Source organism: Anolis carolinensis, chromosome 5 (genome assembly GCF_035594765.1).
Source record: "Anolis carolinensis isolate JA03-04 chromosome 5, rAnoCar3.1.pri, whole genome shotgun sequence".
Taxonomy (NCBI): Eukaryota; Metazoa; Chordata; class Lepidosauria; order Squamata; family Dactyloidae; genus Anolis; species Anolis carolinensis.
This window is the reverse complement of record NC_085845.1, coordinates 182,655,521-182,673,696: the sequence shown is the minus strand read 5'-3', so window position 1 is coordinate 182,673,696 and position 18,176 is coordinate 182,655,521. Positions and strand designations below refer to the sequence as shown.

General features: G+C 38.6%; 1 protein-coding gene across 1 annotated transcript in view; it reads right to left on the bottom strand.

The window, feature by feature from the left end:
- Positions 1-3,884: 3,884 nt before the first annotated feature.
- Positions 3,885-18,176, bottom strand: part of creb3l2 (cAMP responsive element binding protein 3 like 2) — an 80,699-nt gene continuing 66,407 nt past the window's right edge. Inside the window, exons 9-12 of the mRNA XM_003220857.4 lie at positions 14,915-15,014; positions 12,655-12,781; positions 12,112-12,334; positions 3,885-10,262 (exon numbers count right to left, since the gene is read on the bottom strand). Coding sequence (XP_003220905.1) covers positions 10,187-10,262; positions 12,112-12,334; positions 12,655-12,781; positions 14,915-15,014 — 526 coding nt within the window. The 3' untranslated portion in view covers positions 3,885-10,186. The remainder of the gene's footprint in view (positions 10,263-12,111; positions 12,335-12,654; positions 12,782-14,914; positions 15,015-18,176) is intronic.

Sequence of the window (18,176 nt, the reverse complement as noted above, 5' to 3'; positions counted from 1 at the left end):
GCGCAGCATGTTAAAGCGCTGAGCTGCTGAACTTCTGGACCGAAAGGCCACAGGTTTGAATTGGGGGAGCGGAGAGAGCCCCCACTGTTAGCCCCAGCTTCTGCCAACCCAGAAGTTCGAAAACATGCAAATGTGAGTGCATCAATAGGTACTGCTCCAGCGGGAAGGTAACGCCACTCCATGTAGTCATTCCACATGACCTTGGAGGAGTCTACGGACAACGCCGGCTCTTCGGCTTAGAAATGGAGATGAGCACCAACCTCCAGAGTCAGACACGACTGGACTTAATGTCTGGGGAAAACCTTTACCTTTTACCTTAACTACCACAAATTCCTCAATACTTTATTTCCCATACCACCATACTTCGCCACAGCAACGCGTGGCCGGGCACAGCTAGTATTTACTAAAATATGCTTTAGTACAGTGGGTCTCTTTGTACAATGGTCCCTTAGTGTCATTTGATTTCAGGACCTCCTATGGATACCAAAAGTCATTGTTGCTCAAATCGCTACACGCACACACACATGCATGTTTGTGTATATATACACCACACACACACACACACACACACACAGTGTGTGTGTGTGTGTGTGTGTGTGTGTGTGTGTGTGTGTGTGTGTGTGTATATATATATATATATATATATATATATATATATATATATAATGGCAAAATCAAGGTTTGCTTTTTGAATTAGAGGTGAGTGTGAAGGTGGAAAGTTTTTCAAGCCGAGTGCCATTCATTCTTAATATTATTTATCCGAATGTTTGGATGCAATGTTCGTATGCTACGGTCTCTTTTACCACTTCAAAGACATCAAAACCACAAACATGACCTTTGGGGAAATATCCATTTAAATGTTTCAACTGAATTCACCTCTTCTGATGAAAACGTACCACTGGGGCATTGAGTACCACTTGGACCCCATCTGTCACTTTCCCATCACCTGAGTCAAGCAGAATAAAAATGCTGGGAGAACCATGGAAACAGATCAAGATGCAATGCCCAAGTGCAATGAACCTTAAGAATCTCATCTGGATATTCTGGAACATGCTTATGTTGCAAACGTTGCATCAGTGAACCGGCCTAGTTACAAAAGGTAAACAGGGACCTCTTCACCCATTTTCAGGGCACACAATTTCTAGTGTACAGAGTGGCACAAGTTGCATGCAAAACCTAAGTAGAAGACTGAGAACTGGCACATATTATTAGGGTTCCCAGAATATGCAACCACCAAAACGTTAGTAAGCCAAAGAAAACACACTCTAAGTTATAAAATATAAGTAGGAAATTAATAAAACAGATATTTAATAGCAGGAGCAGCATCAATGGGAGCAAAGAGAGCAATTGAGAGGAGAAGAGAAAAGGTGCAACTAAAACAGAAGGGCAGGAAGAGATGCTCTATTGGAGATATTGACAAGCTGGAACACATCCATAGGAGGGAGACTCTGGAGACCATGCCCTATGAGGAGCATCTTAAAGAGTTGGGTATGTTTACCCTGCAGATGAGAAGGTTGAAAGGAGGCATGATAGCCATGTATAAATATGTGAAAGGATGACATAAGGAAGAGGGAGCAGAGTTGTTTTCTACTGCCCTGGAAACTAGAACTCGGTGCAATGGCTTCAAATAACAGGAAAGGAAATTCTTCCTGAACTTCTTGGCCATATGAGCTGTTCAAGAGTGGAACTCTCTGCCTCAGTGTGGTGGAAGTTCCTTCCTTAGAGGTTTTTAAACAGAGACTAGATTGCTATCTGTTGGGGGTGCTTTGATTGTGCGTTTCCTTTATGGCAGGGGGTTGGACTAGATAGCCTATGTGGTCTTTTCCAGCTCTGTTATTCTGATTCTATGATTAGGACTGCTGAGAAAACACTTCTATGAATGAAAAAAGTGTTAAATTATTTCATACATACATACATACATACATACATGTGGAGTTAAGTTTTCTGGTGTCAACCAGTGTGTTATAATGGCTTGAGCACTGAACTACAATTCTGGAGACCAGGGTCTGAATCCCTGTTCTGCAAACCTTTTCTGAACCTTGCCAAGGAAACCCTGTAATAGGTTTGTCTTAGGATCGCAGGAAATGACACAGCGTACAGTGACTATATTTACTTGTTAGGTTTCATTTCTTCAGAAATACAAGAGATTGGTAGAGAACAGAAAATGGTTGATAAGTGAGGTAGACCCAGTAGTGAGTAAATTAGTGGATACGAGAACTGGAAGAAAAATGGAAATGGAAATTGAGTTGAAGCAGTGGAAAGAGACTGAATTAAAAGTGAAGTTAAAAACAGAAGTGGGTGAAAAAGAATTACTCAAGTCTTTATCTATGAGAGAACAATTTGGGGAAAATATTTGCTAATAGGATTTCGCAAAGAACTGCTTATTTGAAACCTCCAGGGAAGACAAGGAGAAAAGTAAGACCCATGTTCCTTGGGGACTGTGATTAGAGAAATGTAGAAGAATCTCTTTTTACATTGTTTCACCTGTTTCTGGGCCTTGCTAGGTGAGTCCAGTGCAGTTCTACAGTATGTTTCAAACCCAAATATAGTCATAATATAGGGTTCACTATTATTCATAAATTCAAGCATTCCTAGGACATCTTATAATGTATTCCCCATGAATATAGGGATCGTATTCTACTTGATCTTTGCCTCATTGGGGTGATAGGAGGCCATTCCTGGATGCAGAGATGTGTGAAATCCCATTGCAGTTACTCCATTTGGGTGGAAAATGTTGGATTGTGTGACTGCTGGGCAACTTCACTGTTTCTGCTGATCGGTTGCTAGAGGCAAATTGGCTATTTTATGAAAAGAATGCAGGACTAGATAGGCAAATTAAACTATAGTATTTAAAGACAGTAACATTAAAAGCAAATTAAAATACAATGATGAAAATGTACAGTACCTACCTATTCCAAACCCCCTTTCTCAGCTTTCTCAGCAGGAGCCCCCAATGATGCAATGAGTGAAACCCTTGTGCTGGCAGGACTGACTTAAAGGTTGGGTTGCTGATCTGAAGATTGCCAGTTCGAATCTGGGGACAGCATGGATGAGCTCCCTCTGTCAGCTCCAGCTCCCCGTGCAGACACATGAGAGAAGCCTCCCAGAAGGATGGTAAAAACATTAAACATCCCGGCATCCCCTGGACAACATCCTTGCAGACGGGCAATTCTCTCACAACAGAAGCAACTTGCAGTTTCTCAAGTCGCTCCTGACACACAAAAAAGCTTTCTCAGCAGTGAAGCAGTTGCCAAAAGAGCATATAAACAGAAAAGACTACATACACTTCAATGGACAAAATAAAGCTGGGAGCAATCACAAAGAGGACCCTGGCTTGGCTTGCATGCCCACCATATTTCTCCTAAGAACGGCTGGGCCCAAAGATCTCAAAACCTGGGATGTCTCCTATTGGGGAATATGGTCCTTAAGAATGTGGCTCTTCCATTCATTCCATACCACTGGCTTTGGGAAAACTTGAAGTGGCAAGAGTTTTACAGATGCCTAGTCTCATTAAAAAGAAAAAGGTGCTTCTAATAGACTTCACTGAGATTAATGCATCAGTTCAATTGCAAGCAGTTATCTAGATTACAGACATTCCAACCCACCCTAAGCAATTTTCAATGAAACTCAGTCATTTCAGTCCAGTATTTTCTATAAGGCATAAGGGAAGTCTGCTGCCATGAGACATATCACTGCTTTTGATCTCTCTTCCAGTTTAAAGACATACTAGGTAATTAGCTGTCAGAATGTTTTTAAAAGGTTAGAATATTCTAAGCTTTGAAGTGTAATGGTGATATTTTTTAGAATTAAAAAGGCAGACCACTATTTGGCTAAAATAAATGTCAAGAAAAGATGAGCCCCGTACAGAATGACAAAACAGTCTCTTTATTTTTCTTTAGGAAAATATTTATTTGCAAAGAAACAGATAAAGCATTACATACACTCACTTTACTCAGCTACATACAAAAAAGCACTTAGAGTTTGCTATTTGGTTTTAGACATGTCTGTTTAATAAAAGGTTCCTTACATTAAAAAAATCTTCCTTACCCCTTAAGTTTGCAATATGTGTGATCATTATGAGGACACTCTTAGAAAAGCAGTGCATATATAGAAAAAGTACAAATACAAAAAAGCTGTACAAAGTTAAAAGAATGCAGTGAAGAACCTGAACAATTTAATTCAAAAAGGACAATCTAATAATTTAACATTTTTTCTGATTTCTTCTCATGAACTTTGCTAAGCACTTGCCATGTTTTACAGGGCCAATTTCATTTAAATGCAAAACACCTCAAATGCTTTTCAATATACGTATAACAGAAAGAATAACGTGAAACTTTGGGTAAATAGATGTCAATTTAAATGGCCAGGTGTCTCAGTTTTGACACATCTGATGGTTTGTTGCAATCCTACATCCAGTTCACAATTGCCTTATTGTTGATAACATGAATAGGATCAAGTGCAGACGACATGTAAAATTATAACCTTTATTTTAGGGGGACTTAAGCATTTCATTTAGATGCTACTGCCTTTAGGCATGCAATACATCACAGCTCTATTACCTCTACGTACACTGAATGCAACTGATCCTGACAGTCAAGGCAATCATTCTTTGATTCAGCAAGGTACTATAGCATTCATGTTTCAGTTACCATGTAGTCAAGATGGATGTACTCCATATTATGGTGCAAAGTGAGGTAGGAGTTATCTTTGGTGGAGGAAGTGGCTCCTTCAAGATCATCGTCCATGGTCAATGAAACTTCATTTTATGAACCATGGATTTCAGTTTAGAGATGTCTAGAGCCCGCACCTTTACATTCAGGGGGAAATTTCATCCTACCTCCCTATGGGAATCAATGCTAAGTTGTGTTCAACCTTTTTAGTTTGAGACTTAGATACTGTAGAGCTCTCTCCGTCTCAGAGAAATATCTTATGATTTGATGATTTTTACAGATCCCAATGCTTGGTTTAGTAACATCAGGAAGCCAAACATAAAATAGAAATATGCCGTCTATGAAAAACAATGATGCACATTGTTTTCCATTCAGTAGAACAACCTCTAGGGATCAGGCCTCTTGATTTTCAGCACATAATAAAAATGATGTTTAGAAGGCAGTAAAAATGGCAAGCGCTAAATTAGGAAAAACTAGGTGAAGCCATGGGAAATTGCTGCAGTTTGCTTTTGCCTGAGCCTACTGAGAACAGCAAGATGTTGCTCTTCTGCCATCTCCTCCTTGTGCTGATTTAGCAAATCATCCCAGAACATCCCAAGTCTGACTTAACAGAGAAGCTGGTGAAAACAGGTTACCAAAATCAATGGGGATTCAACTCAAGTAAGTAGCACAAATATCTACATATAGAAAGAGACAAAAACTTTCATCACAGCTATTGTTACAAATTAATATATACCATCAAGTGAACCAAACTAAATTAAGCTAGAGGTGTTAATTATTTCAATATTGTAACTTCAGATTTGCAATGCATGTTATGATCAGACAGTCCTGGAAATACAACATCACAGATGATGTCTCTGAATAAAAAAATGTTTGTTAAAGAGAGACATGGATAACCATGACTAATCCCTATGTTTTGTCCCTATTCCTTCCTATTAAAATACACAGAACCATGAGAAGTGGGAAAGCCATCAATAGTCCTGCATGTAATAATTGCAGAGGAAGTGGAGAAGATATGTATGAAGTGTGAAGAAAAAGATCTACTTGACCTAGTTTTATAAAAGAAAACTTAATCTGCTTTAGCAAAGGGGTTTTTACACTGTGTTCTCCATGGCTAACATTTTGAAAACTTACAACTTGCCAAGTCAAATGGAGGCCATTATCTAACATCCTGGCACAGCTCTTCCCATTCTTAGGAGTTTATCACATGTAGCAGGCAAATAACAATTACAGCAGAACAATGGGATTAATCGCATGACATTGCTCCTTTCCTGGCTCTCCCAGTGCGACACAGCCTGGAAAGTGTTTCTGTTACAAACACAAGTCTGTTAAATACCTCCTTTTGTTAAAAAAAAGCCTTGCAATAGTATTCCAGTCAATGATGCTATTGTACTGCTGTAATCACAATTTGCCTGCCGCATATGATAAATGCCTGGTATAGAACATTTTATGTATAGTGTGGATATCAACTCATCCATTCCTGCCCTCACTCTGCATTCTCAAAAGACAGAAGAAGCCAAAGCAGAACTGGGATGAGATCGATCTAAATAGCTTTAAATAGTTGATTTGAATATTTTGAGCCAGCTAACTGAAAACACTGCACCAGGCACCCCCCATACTTCTGGAAAATTCTGTACATTTAATTGTGGAAAAAGAATTGACAAATTTCAAAGAAAAATTACACATCTCAAAAATTGTTTTTAATTGGGCTGTAAGTAGTTTCTCATAACAGTGACTCATAGTACTGCACTTATTTTATAAACATTTAAAAGCAGTAAATCAATAATTAAGCAAAACTGCATATTTTCCATCTGACCTCAGTTTTTTTATCAGTCTTCCACTTCTACATGACATAACAAATTCATTCCTGACGTACTACCAATTATTTTGGGTTTCACAATTATTTTTATATAAATGGGCTCTTAAAGTAATGTGTTTTCAAAATAATTAGAGAGAAACAATAGGTTAGATTACCTTTCCTTATTATATAAGTAAGAAAATAAAGCGGATCAGAAAGTTTTTTCACAACTTCCCTTTATTTATGTATTTTCCCTTTGTGGAAGAAATAGGGTAAGAGTTCCTTAGGCGGGGAAAAATCAATCAACTTCTTTCTAAGTTAGAAATATCTATCCGATTTTTCTTATCTGGCATAAAATATTAATATGCCAACTAAAATGTATACTACACTATATATATATGCCAAAATATTATATATTTTATGCAAATATCTAAAATACAGAGGTATGCTTTGCCGTTTCAGTTATTGTGATGTATTAATTACAGGAGAATTATCACTGAGTTGGGGGAAATATCTCAATATACACCTTGTGCTCTTTATGTGTGGTGATGGTGTGGGAAGTTACACAATGGACTATTGACATTAAAGATCTTGTGTTCTTTGTGGAAATCTTGTCCTATGTAGCCATTAATGTTACTCATTCGACTGACATCCAAATTGTGTCTAGACTCATAAAATTGAAGGTTTAAACAAAATGAAACAAAAGAAACTCTATATACTGATCTATTCCAAAAATAGTGTATTGGGCTTTCTAAAACATTTGACATTGGCTCTCAATTTACAATACAAAAAATGGACAACAATTCTAAATATAGGCAAAGAAAAAAGCCAGACCTTCGGCATGATGTGAAATGGGGAAGTCATCCTTTTATGTCAGCTAAAATTTGTCTAGGAAGCTCAGGGTACTTAAAACACATTTGAATTGTTTTACAGAAAACGCCCCGGAAAAGGTAGCAATAGAACTGAAGTATTTACATGGCAAAGGAAATCTGCTATCTACATACTTTAGTTTCTCATTTGTGGCCTAGAATTACTATTAAGAAGCATAACTGACCTCATGCGTGATTTCCATAAACAAATAGTTTAAAAATAACGCCTTCTCCTTGCATAACCCACCCACCAGCTTTCCCAACTTCTTACAGACATGTAGAATCAATAACAGACAGTGTTATTTAATTAGCATGGTTGGTCTAAGGATGATATCTATGTATACAGCCCATTCCCTAGATGACCCATCAAAAGGCAACTGAAGGCATAATTTAGAAACAGCTAAGCAGACTGCTGAAACTTTATCAGAGCCCCCTGGCAGGAATTATACTTAGGATTTAAAGGTCTGTCTTCTTACCTTTTTTTTTAAAAAAAAGATGAGCTTGTTCCTTCAGTGTCCCTAGGAAGAGTGTGAAGATTAGGATGACGGGTCTAGAAAAAACTGTAGCAACGATCTCCACTGCCTCCTATTTGAGAACTGGAACAGACATCTACTTATTTTCTGATCGTAAAATTGGCCTCAGGCAACCAATGTGGAAGCTGTGCTCATTTCAGGTTACATTGGAAACTGCCAAATAAAATAGGAGGATGAAACCTTTACTGGCTTTCACTGCAATATCTGCTTGAAATGCATGTACAATGCAAAAAAGGAGGAAAATACGGGACTGGAAAAAGTTTGGGGGGATGATTATGTTGAATACTATAAAAATGAATACCAGGACCCTAACACTAAAGGTATCTCAAAGATCACCAAGAGGATTTATTAAGGATTTTACCACTTTGGCTGGTCATTCCAGCTGCCAGCTGAAGTTACAAAAACAATAAGAATGAATAAATACTATTTACAACAGAAAGGAGCAGGGAGGGTGGGGAAATCTGAGCAACCAGAAATCCTGACTATATGATAGACCTGCAAAAATGGAACTCTGGATTACAAACAGTTTGATTCTAGTGTCCCCATCTCTTATGTGGACCAAGCACAGTCAGAGAGAAACTGAGCTTGTTCACCTTTTAGGAAAATCAGGGAAGTATGTCAGTCTTACAGTAGTAAAAAAGAAGAGAACATGTAAAGGAAGGGGAAAAGGCAGAGTCAGGAGACCATGTTCGGTAATATTGGTTTCATATTCCTGTGTTACTTTCCTAATCTGAAATTAGGTCTGAGAACTCAGCCTAGCACATCCAGCCCTGTCTCAAAGAGAACAACTTTAGCCAACGCTGAACAGAGTATTCATTTTTCTCATATGCATCCCACATTTTGTACAAGGAGTTCAAAGTGGTTCCTCTATTTATATTAGCTTCAGAACAGCTCTGTGAAGCAGATGAGACTTGGAGATGGTAACAAGTCCAAGATTTCTCAGAAGGCAATGAGCTTCATGACCAAATGGAGATCTGATCTTAGGTCTCCCCATATCTAGCCTGACTGTGTAGATGCTTCACTACTTCGTCTTATCATAGTCCCCATCTGTAGCCAAAGGACCAAATGAAAGGCATGAATTTTCCCTCCTTCAGTCTATTCATAGCTTTCATGGTTTAAAAAAAGCTGATCTGCAGTAATTCAGACTCCTAGTTATTAATGTGTGTCCTGCCCTACTCAAGAGGAAAGGTTTGAACAGTGTGTTCTGGGTCCAGCTCATAAAATGTACTGCTGTTTGAAGGATACACTCAAGTTATACCATCATACATATCAAAGATTTAGCAAAATCATTTGGGTTTCTTATATCCCTCTCCTACACTATTACAACTAAAATATAATAACAAGGCAAATATGAATTTTTCCAGTCCTTACAGGGAGATGTCTCCATGAGGTGAAAATAATTGTTAGTTTTAGCGAGATTAAAAAAACTACTGATTCCTGATGTTCTCATACTATTGAATTCTTATAGTTAATTAATTAACCCACCCAGCCCAAAATGCCATTTTGATCACTCAGGACTTTATTGGGTCCCCATTCACCACTAAAGCTGGATCTACACTGTCCTATACCCTAGGATCGTATCTCAGATTTTCTCTTTATCCTAGATTATTTGGCAGTATAGACTCATATAATCCAGTTCAAAGCAGATAATATGGGATCAGATCCTGAGATACAGGGTAGTGGATATCCATCCTAAAATTTCACAAATATACAATCTGGTTTCACTGCCATTCCTGGGGTTATGATTTTGCTCCACCAAATTGGAACCTAAGTAGTTAAGAAAAATACTCTTGAAGCATTTTAGATGTTTGTCAACTCATTGTTACAGTTCCCTGTTTTTAAAAAAACCCTTGATTATGTAGGGTACTGGATATATGTTACCCTTAGCCCAATCATATGATGCAGCTCCTGGTTACATTCTGAACAGGAGATTTTATAGATTTTATTACACTGTAAGAAAATAGAGACAAGACATCTACAATTTTTACAGGGATGCAAAGACCGCTTGGTTATCCATTCTGTATTTCATGTAGAAGACATACCAATTCCCATCCTATCTTCACCAGCAAACACCTTTTTGGCACTTGCTGCCTTTAGATTCATTCCCCTTGGGCGGTAGGAGTGAAAAGGCAAAGTGAAGAGTATAAGTTGGAAAACCTGGAGACAGGGAAGAAAAGGACAAGGACTGCAGGCCAAAGTCAATTTCCTTATAACCTATTGCAGGGTTCAGACAAGTGCTTTGGATCAACTGACAGTGAAAAGTTCCTCAGACTTTTGGTTGGAAAGAAGATAATTTCCCCAATTTTAAAATTCTTTTTAAGATGTAGCATTCACTCTTCTGTCAATTTCAATGATCTTTAATGTTTCATTTGCTTCTAGCTCTGAGCTGATTCTGCAATAATTAAAAATGGGAAAAGAAGTCTGGTTACTATAATGCAAACTGCAGCACCTAAAAACAAATAAGTCCATACAAAATACTTTCTATGGTTATTAGTAACATTCATTCTATTTTTCACAGCGACATTGCACAGTAGAAAAGTTTCAGATAGCATCTTTTCAAGCTTTGCCACCCAAGACCTCTGTCTAACCAGAGATGCCAGGGCTGACCTTGGCATCTTCCAAATGTGCAAAGCATGCACCAGACTAGGAGATGCAACAGTTAGAAAATTATTAGGCTGCAATTGTATGCCCACTAATCCATGGAAGTAAGTTTCACTGAACTCAATGGGAACTTAATTCTGATTAAAAAAATTAAAGATGTTTTATTTTATATTAATTACTACTATTATTATTTTTACCATTTTAAAATGGTAGATTTAACAACCTGAAAGTATGTGAAAGAAAAGAAAAATGCCTACTGTGACATTGTGTATGCATCTTGTAAAAACATAAAGTAAACCTTAAAAAGATATACCTTTCCTCATTATTTGGTACTATAGGTTTCCTTCATGTGTAAACAGATGCAGATTCAATAGACTGATCAACTCAAATGAATACAATTAATTGAACTATAATACAGTAAATTCAAATATCACGAAAGCCCTAGCTTGACCAATAAAGTATATTCTTTCTGGACTAAAAGAAAGAGAAAGAAAACTAGTTCCATTCATTACACAATAAACTTGTATAGTTTCGTGTTCAAAAACTGAGAGATAGTGAACTGAATATAGCAGTTTGTTTAACAATATAGTGCTAATAGGAGTTTTGCAAAAGATGGCAGCACTCAGTCTGAGCACTATGACACCAAAGCTAATGTACCATGCCTTACCATCTGCAGTGGGTTCAATATATCTGAGAGCCCACAATCTAGATTCAATCCACTCCAGATTCAAACATACACAACATTGTGCAATTGAATCTAAAATGAGAAGCAGGCCACCCACCCAAAGCAGAAATGGGCACTCACAGGGGTTTGTTGCCACCTTTTTTGTTGCCCTACACTATTTTAAAATGAACATGTTTTAGTTTCTTTCCATACAAGGAAACACATTCAATTTTGTGAGTCCTGCAGAAAGATAGTGCACAAGTTCACTTAAAACTGGCATAAGGCAGCAGCAGAGACGGTATTTTTCCTTCAGTGAGTATAGAGAGGCATGGAGGTTCCAAGCGGCCACTCCATCTGCTGACTCTGCAAAGACTCTTTTGCGTGTGCCTTGTTTAGGAACTGGCTGCCTAACCAGGCAAAGACATTCCCGTTCCCCAAACTGGGAGCCTGCTACGTGCAGCCAAGTCAGTTTTTAGTAAGGGTGTCCACAGTCTTTCTGCAAGCCCCAAAGATTGAATGCATTCGCTCATGAGGAAATGTGATCACTATTCCAAATCTATTTATTTAAAAATGGTGCTGCTGCCCTACGCTATTTTTATGAGGACTTGACAATGCACATTTTGGGGTATATATGGGGGGGACAGAAACAATGCCCCTTGGATTTTCCCTTCATCACCTACATTGGTCAGCTGTAGGTCACCTGTCAGTTTATCATTATATTCCAGCTACAGTAACAATTTAGAGATGTATTTACCCACCCTTACTTCTCATTTAAGAGAGCTGTGGCTGTTTTCTGTAGAGCAGTGCTTCTCAAATTCTGCTCCTCCAGGTGTTTTGGACTTCAGCTCCCAGAAATCCCAGCCTGTTTACCAGCTGTTTGGAACTGTGGGAATTGAAGTCCAAAACATCTAGAGGAGCAAACAGGCACCGTTTCATAATATAATTTAGAATGGCATCAGGCGTCTCTCTTGCTTACCTGTGCTGCTGTAGCTCCACCAACACAGACTTCTCTAGCCTTGTCTCATTGGCTATCATGATCTCCATGACCTGGTCATGATGTGATCTGGCCAGAGATTCCAAAGACAGGGCTGAATGTGTGGAGGCCTCCAAGTGCCTGTCCCAGTTACTGCTGCGATCAGAGAAGTGTTGTTCCTCCAGTGGGGAAGCCCCATCATAAATTAGTAGGCTTCTTGACCTCACTGTGCAAAAAAAGGAGGGAGATGGAATGAAAAGAAATCAGAAGCATATATTATGAGACTTCAGAGAAGTTTGTTGTTTTCAAGACTCATTCAAGTGGAGTGAAAAGAGTCTGCTTGGGCTTAGGGTTGCCTACATATGAAATGACAAATTACCAGACTTTGGTTCCCACATGTTGTTGGAGTAGAATAATCCCTGGCTGCTGTCCTCATGTGTTAGCAGCAGTGCAAGTTATGGCCCAACAATTTTAGAAGATCCGAGATTGGGAAAAGGCAGCATTCAGAACCAATAATTACTGAAGGATGGGAGGCTTCTTACTCACCTATAGAGGCTGCATATGTTTCTGGTGTGGAATGTTGGGTTGGCAGGACTGCCTTTGTGATTGAGGAATTGGGACCATAAATCTGAGAAAAGCTGCCAAAAGTAATGGCAAAGCATAATACCACCACCTAGCAAGGAAACACATACACAGAAAATTACAATAAAGCAAAGTCTATCTGTTGTTGTTGTTGTTGTGTGCCTTTCAAGTCATTTCCAAATTGTGGTGATCCTAAAGCAAACATATAACAAGGTTTCCTTGGCAACATTTGTTCAGAGGTGGATGTCTTTGCCTTTCACTGAAAGTGAGAGAATTTGAGTTGCCCACAGTCACCCAGTGGGTTTCCATGGTTAAGTGATCTCCAGAGTCATAGCCCAAGGCTCAAAATACTGCACCATGCTTGCTATCTAGAAAACCTCTTTACCTGGACATAAATTCATATCAGAACCCAAGCCAGTAGCATACAATGTCAAATATTTTCACTCACATCATGATGATATTAATCATTTGACAGGATCGGTGTAATTGTAGAGCTACAATAAAGATTCCATGTAGCAACAGGCTTACATTAATATGAAGTTCTGCAGCCATTCTGCTCAGATGAGCTACTTGCTCAAAAAACTTTAAAAGGTAAGAAATCCATCTTGGCTAGACTAGACTGTGATGTGAATTTCAATGCTGTTTCATAACATCTCAGTGGGTGCAATCCTCTCCTACTTGAGCTGATGGACATCCATGTATTTAAAAATTGGAAGTGTGAATGCTTGTGCAGGAGGGAAAGAATAATAAGAACATAAAAGGTATTTGATTGGTAGATATAAGAATAACCATTTTAAAGCAATTTCTTCTGTTGAATTATTACAGTAAGGAAATGGAAGCACATTCAGATTTGATCTAATATGTAAAACTGATCTATGGGAAGATGGAACAGATCTCATGGACAAAAGCATTTCACAATGCAGCTGATGGAATCTTGTGTTTCAATGTTCCCAGCACAAGAAAAGGAAAAGTACAAAAAGGTGGTTTTCTTCTCCAGCAAAGTTAATCAAAATCAGCTTATCACATGGGGCATAACCAAAACATATATTTACTATTAATTTTTATTTTTAAAAGAAATCATTCAGGCATGCAATTGTAGAGAAGGGAAACCCACACAATAAATATAAGACAATTATTTCAGGACAGAACAAGACAAGAAAAAACAGACAGGTAATTTAAATTAATGGAACAATTTTCTTCAACAAAATTGGCTTTTTTCAGAGCAGCCAGCCTCTGAGTCAACATATTCTGTCACTTAAGAAAGTTAAGGTCTAGCAGTGGCCAAGATAGTAGGGGGATTCTGGGAGTTGTAGTCTAAGAAGGTGACATTGCAAAGCCGAACACTGCCTCACAGTACCAGATTCTTGGTTCATATCAAACGTCTGTGCCCAAATGCCAGAGTAAGCAGAAATGGAATGCTGTGGCCCCGTTACACATACAGGTTACACTTTGCATTCTTCTGGATTAGATCAAAAAGCAGTGTATGAAGAAAAAAATAGACATTTGAATTTATTATTATTATTATTATTGACACAACGACGTTGTATGACACAGCAAACAAGATAGATATGCTGGGTTTCGTTTCACAAAATCACAAGTCGAACACTTCCCAAGTGTCTAGGACTGTGTGATGTATTTTCGGATGATGCGTGCAGATCCCAGCAGGGTGGCCTTTTGCAGTTGGCAGATCGTGATTTTGTCAATGTCTATTGTTTCCAAATGCCGGCTGAGATCTTTCGGCACGGCACCCAGTGTGCCCATCACCACCGGGACCACCTGCACTGGTTTCTGCCAGAGTCTTTGCAGTTCAATCTTGAGGTCCTGATAGCGGCTGAGTTTTTCCTGTTGTTTTTCGTCAATGCGACTGTCACCTGGGATGGCAACATCAATTATCCAAACCTTGTTCTTTTCCACAACTGTGATGTCTGGTGTATTGTGTTCCAGAACTTTGTCAGTCTGGATTCGGAAGTCCCACAGTATCTAATAATAATAATAATAATAATAATAATAATAATAATAATTATTATTATTATTATTATTATTATTATTATTATTATTATTATTATTATTATTTGCACAATCCCCTTGCTAGCATCGACACGGATATACCATAGCTCCTCTAGTTGCATGGCCATGTTGACTGAGGATTCTGGAAGCCATTGCGCAAAAGAAATTAATAACTTTTCCAAGTTCTGAGGGAATGCAACAGAGGGGATCATCTTACCATGATGCAGGTCCCTGTTTGTGTGCTTGCAGCTTTACATGAGCGTGACACTTTGCCAGCCACCATGGCTTGGAGTCTCTGCAGTTGCTGCAGGAGTGTTCTGAAAGCAAGTGAAACACCAATAGGAATCATAATATATTGGAGACATATATCAGGAGGGAAGAAGAACTGTGCTAGATCCATCCTATAACCAAACAAGATTTCTACAGGAAGTTTAAGCAGAATATGAGCATATTGGCATCCTCTCATATGCTCCAACTGTCCTAGTTTAACAGGGATAGTCACAATTAATCTTCAATTGTCCCTTTTTTTTGGCTGCTTTTCAAATGTCCCATTTTCTCTTTCCTCTTCCTACTTCCTGCTTTGCCCACAGTTTACTCCATGTTGTTGCACACAGTGTTCAAAGTGCAAAAGTAGTTTGCACTTCAATTAGCTCAGCAGGGGAGAAAGAGAATAGAAGGGGTAGAACATTGTTGTCCCTGTAGACCAGGCAAAAGCAAACCATTTGGAATTTACCCAGCTTGCGTGTTCTTCCTCATTAATACCTTTTACCATCTTGACCACACTCTGATGTTGCTTGGCTATACGTATCAGATTTTTCATCTGTAAAGTGCTGGAGGAAGCAAACCTAAATGCTCATGTATATTTGATACTATAGCTATGGATCGTTGATCTCTCATTTGATACTATAGCTATGGACCGTTGATCTCTCATAACTTCCATTTGTCTATCCTCCCTTTTAAAGCAGTCAGAACTGGCTTCCATTTCTATCTCTAAACAGCCTATTCCATAGAATAGCTTTGCAGCATGTGGTTGAAGTTATTTTTTTCTACCCCAGCCCCCTTTCTTCTCATATCACTCCTATTCCTGGTCCTTATGCTCTGTCAGATTTATAGGATATTTTAGGATTCCAATTCACTGAGGCCTGTCAGTAATGATACACACTCTCCCACCCACATAAGGCAGAGGAGAAACAGCAACAGTTGATCCATGGAATAGCGTGAGCACCTAAGCAGTTTTATCCAGCATGATGTGTTCTTATGATTTTACTTACAAAGTTAAAAATGAGAAGTCGATCCAAAAATAGAGATACCCAACACTTTCAGTGGTACACAAGATTTTCTTCACATGCTCAGTACCATGTTTTAAACTAAGACTGTCCCCACATACCACCATGTTCTTCTAATAATGATTAACATAAAAAATGAAAAAGCACTAATACCCACACCTATTTTTTAAAAAAGAACATACTTTTTAAGCCCAGTTGTAGGACATACATTCCCAAAGGTACCATTATAGCTGCATTTATATCTGCCTGTCTAATTAGAGTGTAAATGAATCCAAGGACTCTAGAAGTTCAGGCTTAAATTAGCACCCAAAAAGTCCCAGTAAGGAACAGGCTGAACTTTTTGTACAATTATTAAGTAATATGGAACCTACTTATCATGCTTTCCAGAGGGACTAAGCTGGCCAATATGAGAAAGTTGGATCTGACAGGCTTTCGATTTGATTCAGCAGGGATCCTCTTTGTTATCTGCTGTAAAAATCAGCCCCCATGCCAAGCCTTGCTTAGAACTATACAGGCTTGGAGTTTGATTGGAAAAGAACGTAGGAAAAGGGAAGAACAGCAGAATACAAAAAACACCATTATTAGGCCAACCAAAGACCCAAAATGCATTATACAAGCTGGCAAAGTTCACAGGCTTCTTATTCATCATCATAATCAGGCATTGATGTTAAAAATAATTTTTGGGAAGAAATGTGATGATAGAGGCTCATGGAACTGCATCTTTCTTGAGGTGTTAAACTGAGTTGTGGCCCCACCTACATTGCTATATACAATCAAATTATCTGTTTTGAATTGGATTATATGGCAGTGTAGACTCATATAATCCTGTTTAAATCAGATGTGAATTATCTGCTTTAAGAATCTGGATTTTATGTCAGTGTAGAAGGGGCCTGTGATGGCAGTGGAATGAGCTTTGATTCAGGTAACTCCCACATTCCTTGCTGGCCATGAGGAATTTTGGACATTAAAGTATTGCAAGGTTGTAAACTTTTGTTCTCCACAGTTTATTTTAGATCTAGCTCCTATCTGTCCTGGGTGATGCTACAAGCCCCTTTATAAGCCTAGTGTATTCCTTGAAAAGTCTCTGTACTGACACATCTGGAGACAAATATAGGAAAACTGCATGATTTAATGCAGTGATTCCCAAAGTGGGTGCTACCGCCCCCTGGTGGGCGCTGCAGCAATCCAGGGGGAGGGGGGGCGGGGCGGTGATGACCACAGGTGCATTTGGGGGCAATGAATAACTGTATTACCTTTCTATTCTGAGTTCAAAAAATAGTTTCATAATGTCAAACTTCAATGTTTCTAATTTACACCTTTCTTTACTGTATTTTATGAAAAAGGTAGAAACATTAATACATATATCTTTCTGTTTAATTGCTATTAAAATATTTTTAAATTTCCAGGGGGTGCTGAGTAATATTTTTTCTGGAAAGGGGGTGGTAGGCCAAATAAGTTTAGGAACCACTGGTTTAATGCATTGCGTCTGAACCAGCAGGTAAAAACCAGGCGTCAAAAATTCCTAACTTTTGAGGGTACCCCATAGAAAAAACTTATGATGAGCTCCATCTCTCAGCTGTTTTGATCACTACTGAAACCATTGGCAAGAACACTGAAAAGGTTTTTTTTGGACTAAAAGCCCCAGTATCCCACAGCTAGTATGGTCAATGGTGTTAGTAATCATTCTGTTCATTTTTTTCTATCACATTACATGATCAGAAATACATGAACTATGCTTGTACACCACACTGTGTATGGCAAATGAATGTATATATGCAGAAGATACCAGATTCAATTATGGACACTTTTAAGCTAGAGCAGTGGTTCTCAATCTGTGGATTCCCACGTTTTTTGGCCTACAACTCCCAGAAATCCCAGCTAGTTTACCAGCTGTTAAGATTTCTGGGAGTTGAAGGCCAAAGCACCTGGGGACCCACACGTTGAGAACCACCGAGTTAGAGCATAGCTGGTGCTGGGAAGGGCCATTTACCAAAGAATATGCAAAGTCAAGTCAGAAAGAACAATAATGGGCCAGATGAAAAAAATAATCTGATTTAGTATAAATCAGTTCTCAGTGTTCCTAAAATACTCAGAGACAACTATCAAATCAATAGAAAGAAATTGAGATGACAACATGTGCCTGATTGTGGTTGCCCTATATGGTTAGACTGAAAGTTCTTTTGAACTCTTAAT